The sequence below is a fragment of the Artemia sp. Qi Xiang Cuo genome, chromosome 1, assembly GCF_049724085.1.
Source record: "Artemia sp. Qi Xiang Cuo chromosome 1, ASM4972408v1, whole genome shotgun sequence".
Lineage (NCBI taxonomy): Eukaryota > Metazoa > Arthropoda > Branchiopoda > Anostraca > Artemiidae > Artemia > Artemia sp. Qi Xiang Cuo.
Window position 1 is genome coordinate 50328527 of NC_142794.1, and position 24711 is coordinate 50353237.

At 35.0% G+C, this 24711-nt stretch overlaps 1 protein-coding gene across 1 annotated transcript in view; it reads left to right on the plus strand.

Annotated features, from left to right (window-relative positions):
• Positions 1-24711, plus strand: part of LOC148956437 (uncharacterized) — a 570204-nt gene that overhangs the window by 443449 nt on the left and 102044 nt on the right. The window contains 3 exon segments of the mRNA XM_089090886.1: positions 15614-15922; positions 21443-21706; positions 24517-24646. Of these exon segments, the coding sequence (XP_088947012.1) occupies positions 15614-15922; positions 21443-21706; positions 24517-24646 (703 nt within the window).

Consider the following 24711-nt stretch of genomic DNA (forward strand, 5'->3'; position numbering starts at 1 on the left):
ATTTCTGAGCAAGATTTCTCAGTCTTTAGCTGGTTTGTGTTGTATGAAACCCTTGATTTGGGATGGGTGGATCGCTAATTTTGACTTTTCTGAGCAGGATTTCTTAGTCTTTCATATAAATCAGTTGTCTGAAACCTATTGATTTGGGGTGGTTAATTTGCTATTTTTGACTTTTATGAGCTAGGTTTTTTAGCCTTTCATAGGTGTGTGCTGTCAGCAAATTTTGATTTGGGGTTTCTAGTTTTCTTTTTGGACTTTCCAGAGCTAGGATTCGCAGTCCCTCAAAGGTGTTTGTTGTCTTAAAATTATACTTGGGGTTGAATGGTTTGTTATTTAGGACTTTTCTGAGCTAAGTTTTTTTAGTATTTCGTAGGTCTGTTAACTGAAACCTATGATTTGAGGTTTGTACTTTGCTATTTTTGACTTTTCTGATCTAAGGTTTATTAGTATTTCGTCGGTATGTGTTGTTTGAAACTGATGTTTTATATTATGTGGGCCGCAATTTTTTGAATTGTATTAACCTGATTTAATAGCTTTTTGTGGGGATGTATTGACTGAAATCAATGATTTGGTGTGATTGTGTCGGTATTTTTGACTTTTCTGATCTGGAATTCTCTGCCTTTCATAGATGTGTGCTGTCAGAAAATTATGAGTTGGGAGATCTAGTTTGCTTTTTTGAGTTTCCGGAGCTAGGATTCTTAGTCCCTCATTGGTGTTTGTTGTCTGAAACTTCTTGTTTGGGATGAGTAGTTGGATGTTTCAGGCTTTTCTGAGCTAAGGTTTCTTAGTATTTCGTAGGTGAATGTTGTCTGAAACTTATGATTTGGGATATGTAAATTACTATTTCGGGCTTTTCAAAGCTAGATTTCTTGTCTCGTTGGTGTGTGTTGTCTGAAACCTATGATTTGGGATGTGTGGGTTGCTATTTTTTTTACTTTTCTGAGCTGGATTTCTTAGTCTCTCATTGGTGTATTTTGGCTGAAACCAATGATTTGGGATGATAAGTTGTCTGTTTTTGACTTGTACTAGCTGGATTTCGTAGCATTTCATAGGTTTGTCCGGTCGGAAAATTATTGTTTGAGATTTATACTTGGCTTTTTCGACTTTTCAAAAATAGGACTTTTAATCTCTTATACTCGTGTGTTGGCTGAAACCAAAAGTTTTCAGGCTTTTCTGAGCTAAGTTTCTTAGTATTTCGTAGGTGTGTCTTGGCTGAAACTTATGATTTGAGGTATGTAATTTTATAGGTTCGACCTGATAGCATCTTTACCTTCAAAATAATATAAAAAGATTTTTCTTCCCTTCGGATTTGTCTCAAAGAACGGAAAAAATCTTGAGCTATGCTCCAAATTACTCATTGAAGTCAGAGCACTTCAATATTCCTACTGAGTTTTACCTAAGAGCACACGTCAATTCCAATTTCTTCAGAGAAAATAAAAAGCTTCCGCTTCAGTTATAAGTTCACCAAGACATAAAAAATTTAAAGTTTAGTTAAAATTTTTCCGTAGAAGATAGGAAAAGTTATACTATTATTTGTGATTATTTCCTATGTATATAAATAGTTTCACTTTGATTCAAAGTTTTCTTATATTCAGTTCCAACTTGTCTCACAGAGAAGAAAATATTTAAAATAATGTTCGAATTTTTTAATATAAGATAGAGTAGTTCAAGTTCTTTTTTTACTTTTACCAAATAACAAAAATTAATTCTATTTTCTCTAGAGAAAGTAAGAATCTTCTACTTCAGTTTAAAGTTCACCAAGACATAAAAAACATAAAGTTCACTTTTAAATTTTTCAATAAAAGATAGGAAAAGTTATACTATGATTGTGATTATTTACCATAAAGATAAAAAGTTTCACTTTAATTCTAAATTTTCTCAAATTCAATTCCGACTTCTCCCAAAGAGATGGAAAAAATTAAAGTTCTGTTTCAAATATTTTCCCGGAAGAAGAAAGCTTCAACCTCGATTCTGACTTTTCTCAATGAAAATGAAATAATTTACTGATAAAATATATTTTCCCAAAATAATATCAAAAGTTCAGCTTCAGTTCAGCCTTTTTTCAAAAAGAGATGAAGAAATTGAAAGTCATGTTCGAAATTTTCTGTAGAAGGTAGAGAAAGTTATAATTCGATCGTGAACATTCAAATTCTATTCTGTATTCAACCAAAAAACACAATTCAATTGTAATTTAACAATTAAAAAAATTCAATTTCAATTCTAAATTTTTCCGTAGAAAATATAAGAAGATATATTTTGCTCGTTATTATTTAAAATAAAGATAAAGTTGCACTTTAATTCTATATTCTCATATATTCAGATACGACTTTTATCAAAGTAGTGATCAATTCGAATCTATTTTCCAAATTTTTAATATCATATAGGAAAAGTTATACTTTGATTGTGAATATTCTTCATGAAGATATGGAGCTCCACTTTAATTCCACTTTAGTTAGGTTAGGTTAAGTTAGGATAGGTCTGGTTAGCCTACGTACGCGCGCGTAACCTAACAGAATCTAACATAACCTAACCTAACTTAACCTAACCTAACTTAATCTAACCAAACCTAACCTAACTTAATCAAACCTAACTTAACCTAACCTAACTTATTCTACCCTAACCTAACTTAACCTAACCTAACTTAATCTAACCTAACCTAACCTAAGGTAATCTTTTTACCATGTTTAAGTTAGGTTAGCTTATCATTGTCGCTCATGATAAGTTAACCTAACCTAACTTAAACATGGAGAAATGTTTCTAATTATTTATTAACATTTATTTATTCCTAACCTAACCTAGCCTATTGTTTTTGGTGGTTAGATGAATGAACTGAATTTAAGAAAAATTAGAAATAGAGTGAAACTTTTATCTTCATGCTAAATAATCAAAAACATAGCATAGCCATTCCTATCATCCATGTCAAATTTTGTAATTAAACTTAAAATTTCTTGTAGCTTTTAGAAAATAGGATTTGATATGAAATCTCATTCATTTTTAGTTGTAAATTTTAGAACTGAGCAAACTTTTTTTCTCTTTCCTATGAAAATCCAGATGGTAACTATCACAATTTGTTGTTATTTGAGAAAATACAGAATTAAATTGTAGCCAGAAATAAAGTGGAGCTACTTATATTCCTGAAGAATATTAGCACAAAAATCGTAAATTTTTATATATTATATGAAAAATTTGGAAAAGAGATTCGAATTGGTCACCACGTTGACAAAAGTCAGATCTGAATTTAAGAGAATATAGAATTAAAGTGCAACTTTATCTTTATTTTAAATAGTAACAATCATAATATAACTTTTCCTATCTTCTACGGAAAAATTTAGAACTGAACTTAAAATTTTTTATTGGGGAAATTAGAATTGAATTGTGTTCTTTGGTAAAATTCAGAATAGAACTTGAATATTCACGATCAAAGTATGACTTTCCCTATCTTCTAAGAAAAATATGAAACAGGACTTAAAAATTCTTCATCTCCTTGAGAAAAGTATCAGAACCGAAGTGGGAATTTTGATATTATTTCGGGAAAATAGATTTGATCAATAACTTATTTCATTTTCATTGAGAAAATTCAGAATCGAAGTTGAACTTTTCTTCTTCCGGGGAAATATTTGAAATAGAAATTTAATTTTTTCATCTCTTTGAGAAAGGTCGGGATTGAATTTAAGAAAATTTAGAATTAAAGTGAAACTTTTTATCTTCATGAAAAATAATCACAATCATAGTATAAACTTTCCTATTTTCAGACAACATTCACCTACAAAATACTAAGAAACCTTAGCTCAGAAAAGCCTGAAATAGCCAACTACTCATCCCAAACTAAAAGCTCCAGACAAAAAACACATCTGAGGGACTGAGAATCATAGCTCTGAAAAATCCAAAAAGCAAACTAAACCTCCCAAATCATAATTTTCTGAAAGCATACATCTATGAAAGGCTAAGAAATCTAGCTCAGAGAAGTCAAAAATAGCAAACCACTCATCCCAAATCATAGGTTTCAGTCAACACACCCCTACGAAAGGCTAAGAAATCCAGCTCAGAAAACTAAAAAAATAGCAACCCACACAATCCAAAACATCGGTTTCAGACAACACACACCTACGAAAGACTAAGAAATCTAGCTCAGAAAAGTCAAAAATAGCAAATTACACACCTCAAATCATAGGTTTCAGATAACACACACCTACGAAATACTAAGAAACCTTAGCTCAGAAAAGCCTGAAAAAGCCTAGCTCAGAAAAGTCATAAATAGCAAATTAACCATCCCAAATCATAGGTTTTAGACAACACACACCTATGAAAGGCTAAGAAATCCAGCTCAGAAAAGTCAAAAGTAGCAATCCACCCATCCCAAATCATAGGTTTCAGACAACACACACCAACGAAAGACTAAGAAATCTAGCTTAGATAAGCCCGAAATAGTAATTTACATATCCCAAATCATAAGTTTCGGACAACATTCACCTACAAAATACTATGAAACCTTAGCTCAGAAAAGCCTGAAATAGTAAACTATTCATCCCAAACTAGAAGTTTCAGACAACAAACGCCTATGAGAGAATAAGAATCATAGCTCTTAAAAGTCCAAAAAGCAAACTACACATCCCAAATCATAATTTTCTGACAACACACACCTATGAAAGGCTAAGAAATCTAGCTCAGAAAAGTCAAAAATAGCAAACCACTCATCCCAATCATAGGTTTCAGACAACATACATCCATGAAAGGCTAATAAATCCAGCTCAGAAAAGTCAAAAATAGCAACCCACACATCCCAAATCATAGGTTTCAGACAACACACACCAACGAAAGACTAAGAAATCTAGCTTAGAAAAGCCCGAAATAGTAATTCACATATCCCAAATCATAAGTTTCAGTCAACACACACCTACGCAAGGCTAAGAAACCTAGCTCATAAACCTGAAATAGCAAACTACTCATCCCAAACTATTGGTTTCAGACAACAAATACCTATGATGGACTAAGAATCCTAGCTCTAAAAAGATCAAATAGTAAACTACACATCCCAAATCATAATTTTCTGACAACACAAACCTATGAAAGGCTAAAAAACCTAGCTAATAAAAGCCGGAAATGGCAAATTAACCATCCCAACTCATAAGTTTCAGACAACACACGCCTATGAATGGCTAAGAAATCCAGCACAGAAAAGTCAAAATAGCAATCCACCCATCCCAAATCATAGGTTTCAGACAACACATATCAACGAAAGACTAAGATATCTAGCTCAGAAAAGCCCAAAATAGTAGTTTACATATCCCAAATCATAAGTTTCAGACAACACACACCTACGAAATACTAGGAAACCTAGCTCATAAAAGCATGAAATAGAAAACTATTCATCCCAAACTATAGGTTTCAGACAACAAACACCTATGATGGATTAAGAATCCTAGCTCTGAAAAGTCCAACTAGCAAACTACACATCCCAAATCATAATTTTCTGACAACACACACCTATGAAGGGCTAAGAAACCTAGCTATTAAAATCCGGAAACAGGACATTAGCCACCCAAAATCATAAGTTTCAGACAACATTGACCTATGAACGGCTAATAAATCCAGCTCAGAAAAGTCAAAAATAGCATTCCACCCATCCCAAATCATAGGTTTCAGATAATACACATCAACAAAATACTAATAAATCTAGCTCAGAAAAGCCAGAAATAGAAATTTAAAAATCACAAATCATAAGTTTCAGACAACACACACCTATGAAATATTAAGAAACCTAGCTCATAAAAGCCTGAAATAGCAAACTATTCATCTTAAACTACAGGTTTTAGACAACAATCGTCTATGAGAGACTAAGAATCCTAGCTCTGAAAAGTCCAACTAGCAGACTACACATCCCAAATCATAATTTTCTGACAACACACACCTATGAAAGGGTAAGAAATCCAACTCAAAAAAGTCAAAAATAGCAAACCACCCATCCCAAATCATAGATGTCAGATAACATATACCTATTAAAGACTAAGAAATCCAACTCAGAAAAGCTCAAAATAGCAATTTACATAACCCAAACCATACGTTTCAGACAACTTTCACCTACGAAATACTAAGAAACCTTAGGTCAGAAAAGCCTGAAATAGCCAACTACCAAACTAGAAGTTTCAGACTACAAATACCTATGATGGACTAAGAATCCTAACTCTGAAAAGTCAAAAAAGTAAACTACACCTCCCAAATCATAAGTTTCTGAAAGCACACACCTATGAAAGGCTAAGAAATCTAGCTCAGAAAAGTCAAAAATGGCAAACCACTCATTCCCAAATCATCGGTTTCAGTCAACACACACCTACGTAAGGCTAAGAAATCCCGCTCAGAAAAGTAAAAAAATAGCAACCCACACATCCCAAATCAGAGGTTTCAGACACCACACACCTACGAAAGACTAAGAAATCTGGTTATGAAAAGTCGGAAATAGCAAATTACATATCCCAAATCCTAAGTTTCAGTCAACACACACCTACGAAAGGCTAAGAAGCCTAGCTCATTATAGCCTGAAATAGAAAACAACTCACCCCAAACTATCGGTTTCAGACAACAAATACCTATGAAAGACTAAGAGTTCTAGCTCTGAAAAGTCCAAATAGCAAACTGCACATCCCAAATCATAATTTTATGAAAATACACACTTAAAAATGACTAAGAAACCTAGTTCAGAGAAGTAAAACATTGCAAAATAACCATCCCAAATCATAGGTTTCAGGCAAAATTTACCTATGAAGGGCTAAGAAATCCAGCTAAGAAAAGTGAAGAATTGCAAACCATTCATCCCAAATCATAGGTGCCAGTCAACACACCCCTACGAAAGGCTAAGAAATCCAGCTCAAAAAAGTCAAAAAATAGCAATCCACACAATCCAAATCATAGGTTTCAGACAACACACACCTACGAAAGACTAAGAAATCTTGCTATGAAAAGTAAAAAAAATAGCATCCCACACAATCCAAATCATAAGTTTCAGACAACGCACACCTACGAAATAATAAGAAATCTGGCTTTGAAAAGCCTGAAATAGCAAACTGATCATTCCAAACTATAGGTTTCAGACAATAAACACCTAAGAGGGACTATGAACCATAGCTCTGAAAAGTCCAAAAAGCAAACTACAAATCCCAAATCATAATTTTCTGACAGCACAGACCTATGAAAGGCTAAGAAACCTAGATCAGAAAAGTCAAAAATAGCAAATTAACCATCCCAAATCATAGGTTTCAGACAAACTACACCTATGAAAGGCTAAGAAATCCAGCTCAGAAAAGTCAAAAATAGCAATCCACCCACCCCAAATCATAGGTTTCAGACAACACACACCAACGAAAGACTAAGAAATCTAGCTTTGAAAAGCCCGAAATAGTAATTTACATATCCCAAATCATAAGTTTCAGACAACATTCACCTACGAAATACTAGGAAACCTTAGCTCAGAAAAGCCTGAAATAGCAAACTATTCATCCCAAACTAGAAGTTTCAGACAACAAACGCCTATGAGAGACTAAGAATCATAGCTCTGAAAAATCGGAAAAGCAAACTACACATCCCAAATCATAATTTTCTGACAGCACACGCTTATGGAAGGATAAGAAATCCAGATCGGAGAAGTAGAAAATAGAAAACCACTTATCCCAATCATATTTTTCAGTCAACACACACCTATGAAAGGCTAAGAAATTCAGCTCAGAAAATTCAAAAATAACAACCCCCACATCCCAAAAAATATATTTCTGTCAACACCCACCTACGAAAGACTAAGAAATCTATCTCAGAAAAGCCTGAAATAGCAGACTACTCATCCCAAACTATTGGTTTCAGACAACCAATACCTTTGAATGGCTAAGAATACTAGCTCTGAAAAGTCCAAATAGCAAACTACACATCCCAAATCATAATTTTCTGACAATACACACCTATGGAAGGCTAATATACCTTGCTCAGAAAAGACGGAAATTGCAAATTAACCATCCCAAATCGTAATTTTCTGACAGCATATACCTATGAACGGCTCAGAAATCCAGTTCAGAAAAGTCAAACATTGCAATCCACCCATCCCAAATCATAAGTTTCAGACAACAAACACCAATGAACGACTATGAAATCTAGCTCAGAAAATTCCGAAATAGTAATTTACATATCCCAAATCATAAGTTTCAGACAACACACATCAACGAAAGACGGGGCCCGGGGAGGGCCTTTGAAGGTCTGTGGGACCCTTGAGGGCCGGGTGGTCCTTTGGGAGCTTGGGGGACCTTTGAGGACCGGAGGCTTCCTTCGGGGTAGGGATAGGGGGATCGGAACCCTTTGGGGTTGGGGTAGAGGACCTCACGACACTGTTCAAATGGAACTTGTGTATTATAACGACCTCAGAGTTTCATCCTCAAATCCTCTTCTAAAATCTCTTCAAAAATCATCTTTTAAAATGTCTCTAACTGTTTCACCGAAATAATACTCTAAAATAATAATTTGTTCTGAAAAGATATCATAAAGCCTTAAAAAAGTATTAAAATGGTGGTTCATGTGCCTTAGGGGCGCTGGGGGCCCTTTGGGAGCCTGGAGGACCTTTGAACACGTAGAGCTTCCTTCGGGGTTGGGGTTGGGGGATCTGAACCCTTTGGGGATGGGTTAGAAGACCTCACGACACTGTTCAAATGGAACTTGTGTATTATAACGACCACTGAGTTTCACCCTCAAATCCTCTTCTAAAATCATCTTTTAAATCATCTTTTAAAATGTCTCTAACTGTTTCGCCGAAAAAATTCCCTATAATGTCTAATACGGTTTCGCCCAAATAATCCCTAAACGTAATTTCAGCGTGTTCCTTTTGTTTTTGGCATCTCTGCGATGACACATTTCAAATTACTAAGAAACCTGATTCCCGCGCTAAAACAATTCATCGCTAAGATCAAAACATCCGCTCGGAAACAATTCTCTTGGTAGAACTCCAAAGACATTAATTTAGACATTCGCTCGGAAACAATTCTCTTTGGAAACAGCAAATTAATTCCCCTTTCGTGAATCAATAATTCCCCTTAGAAACAACAAATTAATTCCCCTTTCGTGTCAAATCAATCAATCATGACATTAGCTGTCAAGTGTGATCTAAACTTTGCCCTGGAAATAATTCTGGTTAAACTCAAAAGACATTAATAAACTTGACGTCACCTGTCAGACATTATTAAACTTTGCCCGGAAACAATTTGAGTAGTGACTGACAGCACAGGTTATAGGTCATTGACCCCATTACTCACGTGTTCTCCCTAATGACTCTATGCCCATATTTGGTGTACTCGTGGGACCTTTAGGGTCATCTCTACTCGACTCCTGAAACACAAGGGCCGTTGAATTAGAATAAGAAGCTTTTTTTTAAAAGAACTGAAAACTTTAGCGTGAAGAGGAGGGTATTGAGGAAGGGGCAACCCCTTTCATATGCTGTTCCTTACTTTTCAGTTGAAAAACTTTTTTTTTTCTGTTTAATATAAAGTATAAGAATAAACTAAAGAGTGCGATGGGTATGTTATCACGAGTATTTTCGATAACTCGGAAAGGAAAAATTCAATAATTTTCATGAGAAAAAAAATAAAAAAGTAAAAAGGGTAAAAATAAAAAGCGTAAAAAACGTATATGCCTAAAGTAAAAAAAGTTGTTTTCCTCGGTTTCCAGATGAGGAGCGCAAAACCTCCAATTGGGGTCTTAGACGATGACAAATCAATTGGTTATCTTAAAATTTGGCTCGATATTATGGCCGATATTTTGATCTTCTTTGAGCTAAAATTGATGTTTATGGCACAAAATGACAGAACACGTCACATTGCCCTGAGACGGTCTCTTTTCTTACTAAATAAAAGTCATCACCTTCTATTTAATTATCAAAAACCATGATAGTCCCTGTAGCATTTATGTCATTATCAGCTGACGAAATACGAATAGAGATGGAAGTCATTGCAGCATTCACGTCACTGTAAGACCTGATCCGCGTACTTTAAACTATTTTACAAGACGGGGGCTAAAAACCTTCACATTAGGGTTTTGGACAATGACAAATTGATTAACTGTCATAGGATTTGCATTTCCCGGCATTTTGACCATAGTTAGACAAAAAATTGACATTATGTGGCAAAAATTACGGAAAATGCCGCTTTACTGTGGCACAATATCTTTTTTACTTAAAAATGTCATCATCTGCTCATGATTTTAAAAAAAACGTAGTAATCAATGAAGTATTCATGTCCAGTATGAGTTGAAGATTTATGAATGAACACGGAACATGATGTGGCATTCACTTCATACTCTGGAGTCGGTATTTAAGATAGGGGACTCAAAACCTCTTGTTGGGAGCTTTAATCCGTGACGAATCGTTTGGCTGTATTAGAATTTGTATTTTAATAATATTGACCCATTTCGGGCAAAAATTTATGCTTTGTGGTACGAAATGGAAGAAAACCCCACATTGCTGCAGTAAGATATCTTTTGTTGTTTGCAAAGGGTACTACTACTACTACCAACAAATAACTGCACAACCAGGCCGCCCGAGGCCAACAGATATGCGCACGCTCCTCCTTCATCCTAATCTATGCCAGACTTCCCTCTTTAGACCCTCCCAAGAAGTTCTAATAACCTTTAAATCCTTTCTTATGATATTTACCCATCCCATTCGAGGACGAAATGCTTTCCGTTGGCCCTAGATGGATGGCCAAAAAGGAAAGACCTTTGGCAATCTGTTATGTATTATATTTTATCCTTTATCTGCAGAATGTATCCTAGCCATCTCAACCTTTCTCTCATTATAGACCTAGAAAGTTAACAGAACCCATTTTTTTTTTTTTTTTTGCACAGTTAACTGTTTGAAATCCAGTCAGTCGATTGGGTATCCAAAACTGTTCATAGATAATTCCCGTAGACTTATCTTCTGGACTCTATTCATAGACTTATCTCCCTTTTCATCTAAACTTTTTTCAATTGTGAAAAAAAGATACCCTTGGCCTTGGCTATTCTACTATGAACTAAAGAACTACCTAGGTAAGTGAAGCAATCCTATTGGTAAATCTTCTTGTTACCCGGCATCACCTTTTTAACTTCATTTGTTCTTAGTCTAAGCAAATTACTCTTCTTAACATTAACTTTTCTACCTATTCTTGCAACCTTAACTCTCAAAACCTCCAAAATATAATTGATTTCGCTATTATTTTCATCTAGGACACTCAAATCAACTGCATAATCTAAGTGTAGGGGAGTCTTACCTTCCCATTTGATTCCATGGTCTACCATTGCCTTTTACGTGTTTCTTAAGACAAAGTCCTTAAACCACACTGTTCATCTCTAAGAACTTGATCTATATCATCTTCAAGCATAAAAAGTGTCATTATACTAAATAATTAGCTTCCTACAGAAGCCAAGCTAATGCCTTTATAATTACCACACTCACTCTCCCAATTTTTTGACAAAAGTGTTTAAATCAGGTTTTCCTAAAATGGCTTGGTAGTTACCCTTTTCCGAAAATTATATTCATAATCCTGAGTAGCTTGTCTCTAACTTCACAGTCACCCTATTTCAAAAACTCCATTTCCTACACTATCAGCACCTGATACCTTGTTATTTTTTAATCCTTTTAGCACTGTCTCTAACTCTTGCTCGCAAAATAATTTTCCTTCACTTGCCTCCTTGTTAACCCCTCGGCTACCCCCTCCTGAGCCCCCCCCCCTCTTTAAGTTTTTTGTCCCAATTCGTTAAGAACGACTGCTGAAACACAAGGGCCGTAGAGTTGGAAAAGAAGATTTGTCGGAAGCGCTTAACAGATTTAGTGCAAAGAGCGAGGGGCTGGGGGGGAACTCCCTCTCAAATATGCAATAATCGAAGTTCGTTTTAAGTTTTAATGCTGTTCCACACTTTCAGTGTTTTTTTAACGAATTTTTCAAGTTTCTTAACCTCTGAGGGGGATGTGCTTTGAGCCTCTTCAAAATTGTCTCTCTAGTTGTATTTCAGGGTTTCTTCTTGTATTTTGTCTTAAATAAAAATGGATTTGTATTTTGTCGTAATCAAATTCTGCATCACAATTATGCTTTGCATTGGTATGCGCGAACCGTTTGAAGATAAGATTGAAATATTTCTTATCGCCGTCCAATTGCAACCTATCAATTTAGTTTATTTCGTGGCCATTTGCATAAGTTTTTGTGCTAAGTTTGGCTTCTATGACCGGGTTTTGGGGTCATCAAGGAGATGAGACAATGATCTGCCACGTTCAACTGGAAATCTATAAAAGCTGTTCAAGGGATAACTGAATTGCAGGTAGGATTGTCCATTTTGAAAGAATACACCGATTACAAAAAATTCCTAGATCCGCCTTTTACGACGTCCATGGCATTGATGTGTCCAAAGCACAGTGGCAGACCCAGGGGGCGCCCCCCTAACGTAGTCTAAAGTAGTTTAATTTACTTAATTAACGCAACATTGCGTTAATTAAACTTAGTCCCAACATAAGTTTATCGGATCAACCTATTTTGCACCTCCCCCCTAAAAAAAAATCCTGGATCCGCTCTGCCGAAGCAGAAAAGGTGAATAACACCAAAAAGGTTGATTATAATAAAAATACAAAATTTATTCGATAACATAAATGAGAAGTCCTGAAAATTTTGAAAAATTTAATAGTTCGGGGGCGGAGAGGGGCTCTGATACCCTCCTGCGTGCATCCCTGTCAGTTTGCAAAACTAATTAATCTGTCATTTCATTACAGTAGTTTTCTTAGATCAGTAAAAGCGGCTTGAAGGACAGCTCTTCGCAAGGATAGATAAAATAATTATGAACAATTATCATCCAATGTAATTTCTATCAGTTGTCTTCTACAAAATTTGTGAAAAAAATTAGTTCAAACTAAAAAATTGTTCAAGTTAAAAGAAGAAAATCTAAATGAACTTCAAATTGATTTTCACGAAATACCATAGCACTGAATATATATGTGCAGTAATACTGGACCTTATACATTCTGTGTTGGATTCTACAAAAATTCCAGCTGCTATATTCCTGGAATAATTTAAAAAATAAAGTTTTTCTGGTGAAAGTCAAGAGCGAATTTGACACTGAAAACTAGCAAAAACTACTGCTTTGTAGTTTATGCAGCATATTTTTGAAAAACCGTTTCAAACAAATTGGCCATCCAGATTGTCGAAAGGGAGTCTGTGCAATACCCTAGGAAAAACTAAGGAATAAGGATATTACGTTGGAACTTAAGGGTATATAAGTGTTATCTCAGGACTGATTAAGGTATTAGGTTAAATTTGTCTCGGTATGTTGAATGATAATTGGACTAAATCAAATGCACTATGTGCTTCCAAGGTTGTCAAAAGGGTGCATAAGCGATGCTGCCTCGGGAAAGGTTAAGGGAATCAAGTTTAAACTTTCAGCGAATGTGGAGAGGGATCGTTGATTAAATATTTGTCTATACTCAAGACTGTAACATAATGGGGCTTAAAACTCCGTCAGCCATAAAGAACCCTATGGATTATGCAGATTGTCAGCCCATGTATTTGAGTATTTCCCCCCTAACCATCAATCCAAAGAACTATTATTGAAAATTGTTGCAAAATTTTTCCCAACATATGAATAGTTGGCCAAAAACTAAATTCTTATAGAAAAAAAACCGAAAAGATTTTTAAAATGTTTGTTTTCTTTTTACCAATGAAACTGACAATGTCAATTAAGACGGACAGAAATTAATTTAAAATAAAACTTTTTTTTGATGTTATGAGACTTCAAAACATCTAGCTCGAAATTAAGATTGCTATACAACTCCAGAAACGAGTTTTATGTGCAAACAAGTTTTAAGTGACGTTGAAACAGGTCCGATGAAGATTATTTTTTATTTTTGACTACCCGTTAATGCCCTTGTTGTTGTTAGGTTGACGTTTGAGCGAATCAATTGCTTATTAAATGCCCTTTATCAGTTTTAACAGTGATAGCCACTCGCTTAAAAATGAAAATAGTTTTATTCACCTTGCTTCAAAAATTTACCCTAATCCACAGTGCTGCCCTCAAATCGTCATCACCATCAGGAATTATAAGATGATTTTCCGAGCCAGGACCCCCCTAAATCCTAAATTTCCTCTTTTTCATAACGTTTCTTTTTAAATTATTAAATAAAAAAAAACAAGTTTTTTTAACTGAAAGCAAGGAGCGACATATAACTTAAAACGAACAGAAATTATTCCGTATATGAAAGGGGCTACCCCCTCCTCAACTCCTTGCTCTTTACCCCAGCCCCAGCTTTTAGTTTGGCTCACCGTACGTGAATAATTAAAACGAAATTTACATGTTAATTTTAATTTTTTTTTGCTAAATAACCTTCTCAAAATTTTGTTCAGACGTAGCTTACGAATTAACTTGCATAAAAAACTTCTATATTTGTATATTTGTATTACGTATATTAGGGGGTTCGCCTCCTAGTGAATACCTCGTTCTTTATGCTAAAGTTCAAATTTTGTTCCAATTCTTTGAGAATGACCCTTTAATCACAAGAGGCCATTAATTAGAATAAATAGCTCTGATGAAAGTACAAAAAAAATTCAGTATATAGAGCGAGGTAATGAGTAGGGGGCGAACCCAATCATATGCGTATTATTTTCTGTTTGTTTTAAATTTTGATGTTGTTCCTTACTTTCAGTTGAAAAAATTGTTTATTTTTATTTTTTTATTTCTGATCGTTTTTTTTAAATAATGCTGGCCGGCACCCCTTCATAGCAATGCCCCTTCCCCCATGAAAAATTTCTCAATGAAAAGATCCTCCCACGTAACACCCGACCCACCCCCACCCCCAACCAAACAAAAAAATCCCCCCTGAAAACTTCTGTATACTTCCCAATAACCAATACTATAATATACGAGTATTGGTATTGGTATTATGTAAACATTGGGCAAAGTTCATAACTTGCAGACCTTCCAACGGGGACTGTGGGGGATTAAGTGATCCTCAAAGACATGTTTATTAGATTTTCGACTATGCTGAACAAAATGGATATCTCAAAATTTTGATTGGGTGACTTTGGGTAAAAAATGGGCGTGGGAGGGGGCCTAGTTGCCCTCCATTTTTGTTCTCTTAAAAAGGGCATGAGAACTTTTAATTTCCCTTCTAAAGAGCCCTCCCACGATATTCTAGGACCACTGGGCCGATACGATCACCCCTGGGAAAAAAACAAATAAACATGCATCCGTGATCTTTCTTCTGGCAAAAAATACAAATAAAATAAAAAAAAAACATATAAAAAATATAAAATACAAAAAATGCAAAAATACGAACTGTTCGATCTAATTCATTTTTTTCTTATGCCCACTCCCCCAAAAAATGCCTTAGTATTTTTTTGCTTCATATTTGTTCACTGGATTATTCTGAGAATATTGAAATCTACTGCAATCGATTAAAATAAGCTGTAATGAACGCCCGGATTATCTCAGATTTCGTTACTTAATGGCGAAATTCATTTTAACATTAACTTTTCTCTAGTTCTACCTGTTCTAGGAGCTTAAATAAAGAAAAAGGTAAACCCGCTAAGGGTGTAACTATCAGCGACAGACCTTGATAAGAATTTATCTTCAGGTGTGTAAATACAAGCTTTTGGCAATCCGCAACTCCAGCGAAATTCAACGCAAATATTTGGAATCTCTGCCAAAATCCGATTGCTACGTCATTCCAGAAGCAGATGATAGTGATTACTCAGTTCTTGAAGAACAGATCAGCCAGTTAGAAGCATTAGCGAGATCAAAGGGAGAAGACTGGGAAAATGAAAGAAAGACTCTTGGTGAAACTAGAGCGGGAGTAGAGCGGATCAATGTAATAAGAGAACTTGTGCTTTTAAGAGGGACAATCAATCCGTTTAGAATAAAAAGTGCCATAGGAAAACTCTTGGTAAGTAGTTGTTGGTTCTTGTGCATTTTATGGTACACATCACAATATACTGTATAAGGAATTGAACTAATGGAAACCCGTCAAACGGGTATTTGTAAGACATAAATTGATTGCAAAGCGTCATTTCTTATTGCGTTTACAATATTTAAACTGTTGTTTTTTGGGGTTTAGGGGGGGGGGGTACGTAGGCTAGGTTACGTATTTAATATATGATTGGCTTTTCCCCCCCCCCCCTAATGTGCAAATATATAGCCCAAATTTGTTTCTAAAATATAATATAGGCTATTCATCCTATTTTATTATATTTCATTGGCATTAACCAAATTTGACTTAGCGGTGTGTACCATAAAATGCACAAGTACCTAATTGTCTCAGGTCCCAAGTTTTTTTGGTACTTACGTATTATAGCAGCCACACTGTTGTTCTTGATCTGTTATAAAACCGGTTTCTCTGTGTGCACTCGGAGCCTGAGCGAGATAAACTACTATGCAGGTATATTTTAATTAAATATTTAGAATTGGTTAATAATAATAGTTTGTTAATAATATATAGAGTTGGTTAGGTTAGGTATTTAATATGCGTTCTGAGCGGCCTGCTTTATACAATTCACTCTTGCAGTTTCAATAATTTTGCACTAATGTATTAATTTCATCATATTTTGGTATATTTTGTTATGATTAACCTAACTTTACTTTGTGAGTGTGGTCGCTATAATATGCAAGTACCTTTTTTTTATCACTAATGTAATCACTTACACTTGCCACTAAAGAACAAATTGTCCAACCCTAATTTTTCTGTAAATTCTAGGATTTAGCACTGCGAAGATGCACAAATCAAAAAAGAAAAAAACTCCTTTTTTACTTTTTGAAATTCTTTTGGTACGTGTAGTACAATACTAATGCATAACCGATCAAGATCGACTTTATGCTTGAGGCAGTGAAATAAATAGCGGTACTATTTGTTCCCAGGTAAGATTCGTGATCAATTCACTGACAATTAAGTCAACAACCGAAATAGAAGAAAGGAACTTAAGCGAATAATACTTAAGCTAATAACATAACGAAAAACTTAAACAATCCTCAATGAAATAGAAAAAATGCTAAAACAAAATAAAAAAAAACTTGGTTTCATCACTTCACGAAACTCAGCCCAATAGCCAAATTATTTTCGGTTATGTTAGGTTAGGGCCGCTGTCCAAACACTTTAAACCCACCCCACCTCCTCCTAATGTGCAAATGTATGGCCCAAATTATATTATTATATAAACTAAAGATTATATGAAGATTGTAAAATCCATATAAAAAAAAGAAATCGTTCTATAAATGACCTAAACATCTTCTTATTTAAACACACTAACAGTTACAACAACAACAAGAAACCCGAAAAGATTCTTGAATTAGACACACTGAATAAAATACCTCAATGTTCAGGAGTGCCCTCGTAAATGGGCACTCCCAATCCAAAAAGCTTTCATTCGAGTAAAATATTCATATATATTTTTTTGGGGATTCAGGATGTATCATTTATTAGAAACCCACCACGAATTGCTAGGAAGCAATTAAAAAGTATAGAAAAAATGGCCGTTTCTCTTATGCTTGCTTTGGTCCTCAGACATAGAGCACCAGGACCAGGAGTGAGTCCGGACTAGTCCCAGTTCAAGACGGGAATCTGAGCCCTAAAAGTGTTAAAAAAGATTGCAGAACACCGAGAATATGGTAAACCATGATTGGGTTGCAGGAATTATATAGAATGGGAAAATGTTGATAGTTAGGGTGGGAAGGATAATTATAAAATTACCATATAAACAAAAAAAAATATACCCCCCGAGAGGAGCTAAGCATCCCGAGAAAATTCAAGCTCAGCTAATTTTATCTAAATTTTTTTGTGTATTATTGTAACTACTGGTGTATTAACGTGAGCGCTATATCGGAATTGAGTTTTTTTTTGTATTGCAGCAAAGTTGTAACTGATATCGATCTAATATTTTCAACTGTGCAGCCAGAAAGGTGAGAAATTGAAGGGTGAAGCTTCTCCTGTCTACATGCTCCCATTTCAATCCAAGCATAAGTTTATTCCTTCCATTAATGCTGTATAAAGATACTTCACATAGTTGGACTATAAAGAAACTGAGAGTTCACTTGTAAAAACTTTGTGACTGTAAAACTTTTGGTACTTGTCAATTAGCTGGAACCCAAGCGATAATGCGAAGATCAGATAGGATAAAAACTGTTAGTCTGCGACAGAAGTCAAGTTTGGTTAATGGTAATGAAATAAAACAAAATACGATTAAAATATAATAGTTCAGAAACAAACCTGGGCTATATATTTGTACATTAGGGGGGGGGGGGGGTAAATCATTGCATAAATTAAATATGCAACCTAACATAGGTACCTTTTTACCCTAAAACCCAAAAAACAAAATGTTAATAATTGTAAACACAATGACAAACCACGGTTTACAATCCAATTCTCTATAGACAAGTATCGAACTTTTCTCCTTTTTCTTGCTCAAGATCCCACACAGGAACCAATAAGTTTGAAAAAGGTGGAGTATAGACTTTTATTTTGCCATAAACTTAAAAAAATTTGCCAATTAAGGAAATTCCCTTTAAGCGTTTAGAAAATACGTTACAGACATAAACCAATGAAATTGAAGCTCACTTGTTACAATGAAATTGGGAAGTAATCTCTCATTTTGGATTTGTTTGGACCATTTATTGATGACTATTTGTGTGGTAGCTGCTATGTCTTCATCTAAAAATTTTACCATCAATATCACTTGAATTGTGCCCGAGTAAGGCTTGAAGATAAAACCAAGAATACTTACGACTGCGGTGCCAGTAATGTATCTGTAGTTTTGTGAGTGGGTTATGTTCGACTTTTAAACATAATTTTAATAATTGACCAATCAGAGTTAAGGTTCAAGAATTTTTTTCATTTTGTTTTAAAACCAAAACTGATTTTATTATTTTCATATGGTGGCACATTAGGCAATTACAGAGGAGGCTCTTTCAACCAGTGGCCCTCTCTAAACGGCGATATTTTCCCGGATCTCATCAAATTTTCTATCCTTATATTTTGCCGTTTTCCTGGGAGATCGGGTGTGGTTTGAGGAATCCCGCCTGAAATAAATTTATGCGTTGATGCTGGAATATCAATCCGGAATTTTCAATTTTCATACATTTGATGATATTCAGTTACCTATAGAAACTGGACTATATCGCCTATTTTATAAAAATGAAAGGAAATGGACTTAAGGATATTAAGTTAAAAATTATTTTAATTTCGTTAGTAGTTTTAAATCTGAATTTTCAAAACCACCCTGTGTTCAAGAAGCTCATTACAATTATTTTCATGATTTTTGGCGTTCAATAAGCAATTGCAATCACTGAATTGCGCTTAATTGTGCTTATTGAAACCTATTTAACTAATTATTGCTTATTGTGCGTCAGAACACAATAACTTACAATTTGTTCGTCTCTAGAAACAAAATTCTTGGTATAGTTATCTACCAGGATAAATTAAAAATCTTCCTGTTAGAACCTTTCATAAAAGGTTCTATGGACTTGCAAGATTTTTAACTCTAATGGTTTGTTTTTTTTTATTTCATCTATAATTTTTGGTACAATAGGATAAAAAAATGTGTATAGAGAAGGAAATTAGATCAATAGACTTCGGCCATTTGTTCCAACTTTCCAACTACTCACGTAAAATTAATTTTGTCGTTGAAATGGCGTTCAATAGAGAATAAGAATTCGCTTATTTAATAAGTAATTATAATTAATTACAATAAGCTGTATTGAATATATAGTTAGTCCTCGAGTTAGCCAGGAGTTGCAAAGAGTGGTGGAGTCAAACAATGCTTTGATCTCTCTGCCTTCAGCCAAATTTCATAAAAATAAATTAAATAATACCATTGTTAGACATTTTATCCCAAAAATGAAACCCAGTCATAAACCGGAAAGTTTGATTTCACAGGGAGTTTTTGTATGTTGTATAGCTGTAGCTTTACGATCATCATAATAATAATAGAAAGAAATCTTCCAATTTCTGCTGATGGGCAAATCCTCCTCCGTTTTTCGGAGCGCCCAGGCTTCAGAACCATACTTGACAACTGTTCTCATTGTACACCGTCACTTGACCACTGCCAAAGCAACTACACTTTCAAAGAAAAGCTAAACTCTCTAAAATTATTTGGTGCCATATGTTTTTAGTTTTTTTTCTTGCTGATTTCTCACCCACGTTTCTTTATTCTTTTTGTTTGATTTAGCACCTGCTACTACGGAAAACTGCTCAGCTACACACGGAGGTGTTTTCATTATTTATCTAAGTCCTCTTTTTCCCCCAACTTATTTAAAATATAAGTGGTTGTGTAAGTTTCCATTTACCAAATTAAACAATAATGAGGGAAAGGGATAAAGAAATAAAGGTTGAGATAGCCAAGACACGGATGAAGGATGACAGATTGCGAAAAACCTTCCTTGTCAACCAACCATCTAGGGCGGTGGTTCCATCCGATTTTGGTCCATGCCCCACTTAGGCCTTTCCAGGAGCGGATCCAGGATTTTTTTAGGGGGGTGCAAAATAGGTTTATCCGATAAACGTGCGGTAGGAGCAAGTTTAATTAACGCAAACTTGCGTTAATTAAGTAAATTACACTACTTAAGACTACATTAGGGGGACTCCCCCTCTCCCTCCCTCTGGATCCACCACTGGGCCTTTCGAAAATCCTGATGACCCCTCATTACATTTGAATTTTGTTATTCAAAATGTTCCGTTTTTTCACCTGAATGAAGCTTAAAATGTCATCAGCTTAGTATCTTTTTACAAGTCTTCTTCTAGGCATATTTTATACTAATAAAAAATATTGTCTGAATACAACATTTTTTATGCAATGTATGACGTCATTGCAATGCTATCATGTATCTTTTTTGCTCTTTAAATGCATATGAACGTGACGTCGGCCACATAACAATGTTTTTCTTTCATAGTTAAGACTCTACCAAAATATTTCCTAAATATTCCTATCAAAATAGACCCACCAAAATATTTCCATGGCTCCACCGGTGGGGCCTGCGCTCCATGTTGGGAATCACGGATCTAGGGCCAAACGAAAAGTAGTTCATCCCCGAATGGAGTGGGAGTATATCGTAAAGAAAGATTTAAGGGAAAAGGAAACTTGTCGAGAGGGTCTGAATTGTTCTGAATAAACTGGAATGGAGAAGCGTGCGTAGCTGCGTTGGCCTAAAGCGACTTAATGCTGCAGTGGGTTGTTAGTAGTAGTAGTAATACATTCAAATACTCAGGTTTCATTTTCACTGCCCTTGGTACTTCAAAGAGTACTTTAAAATCATTGTAATAGTAGACAAAATCATATTTGGTCCAACAAAGCTTCTTTTAAGGCCTATATTAAAATCATCTTCGAGCGTAAGAATTCTAGGAGATTGGACTTGGATAAGATAAATAGTTCTCTGAATAAAATGCCCACAAAATACGTTTTTATGCTTTTTGTTTTTATAGGAGCTTCAAGAGCAGTTATCACTACAAGAGGAAAGATTATTTTCACTGGAATTTATTTATGACACTCAAACTTCCGAACCACTTAAAACTAAGTCTACTTTCATTCGACAATCTTTAATAAAAGTTCAAGCTTGCTATGAAGAATTGCTTGTGGCATGGGATAAGTCAAATGTTATTATACGAGACATATCTGACTGGATATTATTTAAACAGGATCAACTGGAAAAAACATCAGGTCAACTACCCGAAGGGGTGGTTTTACAGGTAGGTGCTATCTATATATCTATGGTGAATTTCAGGAATCACGATTTTCCATTTTTTTTACGTAAGCTCTAAACTTGTGTGCTCCCTGGCGTCGTCAATATTATTGTTCTGAATCACTATCAGACAATACTCATATGCCAGGCCGAACATTCATAAGTGATAAACCATGTCAAGCCGTTCGAAAAGAAATTGTCAATTTTTACGCACGGTTGTCGCGACCTGCGTACCCTTCTGCGGCAGTATTGTCGATGTAGTGTTTTAATTGTTTCAAGGTTTATCAGTTTCATTTATTTATTTTTTTGCGCACCTGGTAACATCAAATTCTTGTTATCGACCGATGTATCTCATATTTCCCAGGGCCCGTCATTTAGACTGGATGATCATAGAAGTGTTAGCGCTCTTTTTTGGGGGCCAAAATCTTCCAAAAAACAACCAGTACTCTTAGATATTTCTAGGTAATGTGTTACTGTGCAAAGGGGAATTTGTATTACTCCCATTTCTCTTTTTCGAAAATCGGCCGATGGTTGCTTGGAATCAATATTTCTTTGGTAGACCCGGAGAGAATTTTGTTTTGTTGCATCGATTTTGTGCTTTTAGTAAAGCTCTGGTTTTACTAAATAGTAAATTCCACTGCAATTAAAGCCCCTGGGTAACATCTTTGAATCATTTCTTCAAGCGACTTGTATTGACGAATAAATTCTTCTTGCATAGCCCTCCATACAATTTGAAGCAAGTTGGCCTCTTCAGATAAATCCTTTTCAACTTTTTTGTAGAGGTTGGCAAGACCCTTTTTGACTTCTTTGCCCAAAAGGGGCTTTTGGGCAAATTTTCCAAAAGGGAGGGGGGTGAAAATTCCCCTAAAACGAACATTGATTTTAACAAAATCGTAGAAAAATTCAGGATGTCAGAAATCCCTACTAAAGACGTTTTAAACCCCCTTTTATAAGTAGCACAATAGCGTTGACTAAGTAAAGAGCGATGGGGGCACAATGTATTATTTATTTGTTTTTAGATTTTTGTTTTTTATACCAGGACACTTCGTATAGAAGGAGTTGTCGTAGGAAGCTCAAAAGGAGCAGATTTCATGCTTGTTTTTTAAATTCGGAAGGGATTAGAAGGCAACCTGTAAGTACTGGTTGTTTTTTTCCTTGCCCCAGGGGCTGCAGGAACTTGGAATCCGCAGAGGCTGAGCTATTAGACAATGCAACTATTTAGAATAAAATGACTTTTCAAGATCTCTATCAGTGTTAAGGATAAAATGTAAAAGAGCAAGAGGAGGGTAGACCCGGAGAGAATTTTGTTTGAAGAGATTGGTCAACGTTCTTCTACAGGTGTTATCGGATGCATTTTGAGACCCCAATAAAGTACTTTTCTTGTTGGCTTATATAAGCAGAATGAGCTTTGGCCTCTAGTTTTGGCATCCTCGCAACCCTGCTGGAATTGGTGCTCCAGACTTTTCGACAAAACGTAAACAAAATTTATTAAACCCTCAAATTTCTACATGTAACTAGGGTAGTTGTAATTTTTTAGGTTTTATTCTCAGCGTGAATATGGAAAATCAAAACAAATCGGATCAGAATTTAGTATTTGCCCACCACAGATGAGGCATGCCATGTATTGATTTTTAAAAAAATCTTAAATTCGAAAATTACGGTTTATTCCTTGACAAGCAGCCAAAGGATATTCAATAAATAAAAAAAGAAAAGAAAAACTAGTGCTTTATGTGAACAGATCTTACTCGAAGTTTTGAGAGAACTGAAATTGTAGACTAAAATGAATTAATTTAAATGCTGGTCAAAGACTATTGAGAGCTTTATAAATTAGTCTTTTATTGGTTTTTGGGTACTCAAATGGATTTTCTGTTCCGAATCGTGTTTTGTTGCATCGATTTTGTGCTTTTAGTAAAGCTCTGGTTTTCCGGAGCTCTACAAATTTAAGGAAATATTACGGGTCAGTTTATTTGAACCAATAATACAGAAAGTTGTTGCATAAACTGCAAAGCAATAATTTTTGCTAGTTTTCACTTTCATCTTTGCTCTATTGTCCCATCATATTTCTCCTTCTTTTTTTATTAAGTTCCGTTCTGTGACTCTCCCTTATGCTATAGTAATCTGACGGCTAGCTCCGGTTTTACGAAAGAGGGAGCTTTATGATTTTTGCCCATTTCGTGGACTCAAGCTCTTTCGATCAAGGTCGTTTCAAGTCGATCAAAAATAAGAATTTTTTTCTCAAAAGTGTTAAGTCGGCTTTCGGTCTTTGTTGAAAACCCCAGGGCGGGTTTCACCAACATCGAATATATTCCAAGTCTGGTAACTCCTTTTTGTCTGGGCTGACTGAAATCGTTTCAAATTTGGTGGATTTTTTTTTGTCTGGAATGGTTGAAAATAATCCATATCCAGGAGCTCCTTTATGTCTGGACTAATAGTTTTCGTCAAGATTGCATTGCTTTATTCAACAACTGAACTTTTTTCCCAAAATTATGCACATTTTCTGAAAACACAGTTTCTTTTAATGTATTTATTGTTATAATCAAAGCTTAGCTTATCATACCGTGTACTATCATTAATGGATTGAAAGTTAAATTGATAGCTCGTAATAGTTCTGAAAACACAGTTTCATTATGGTAAACTCAAAGTATTTCTGAGCATACCATCTCCAGGATTTTGTTATTTTTCAAATTATATATAGCTTAATGTCTCTTACATGATCTTGGCTTTGTAGGAGAGAAGGGAGAACAATCTGTAATTTAAGTTAGGTACTGTTCCAATTTTTTAAAAGCTTGTTATTTACAAACCAAATTCTTTTTTCAGAACCAACTTGAAGAGTTGCAAAGCAAAAATGATGAACTTGTATATGTAGACAATTTAATCCAGGAAACTGTTGAGAAGGTTCACAGAGCTTATCAAGAAAGGATGCCTTTATTTGAGACGGATGTTGAGGGTGAGTTTTTCTTTTTTATTATGCTCCCTTTATAAATATATTTCAAATGCATTGGCTCTTTATTT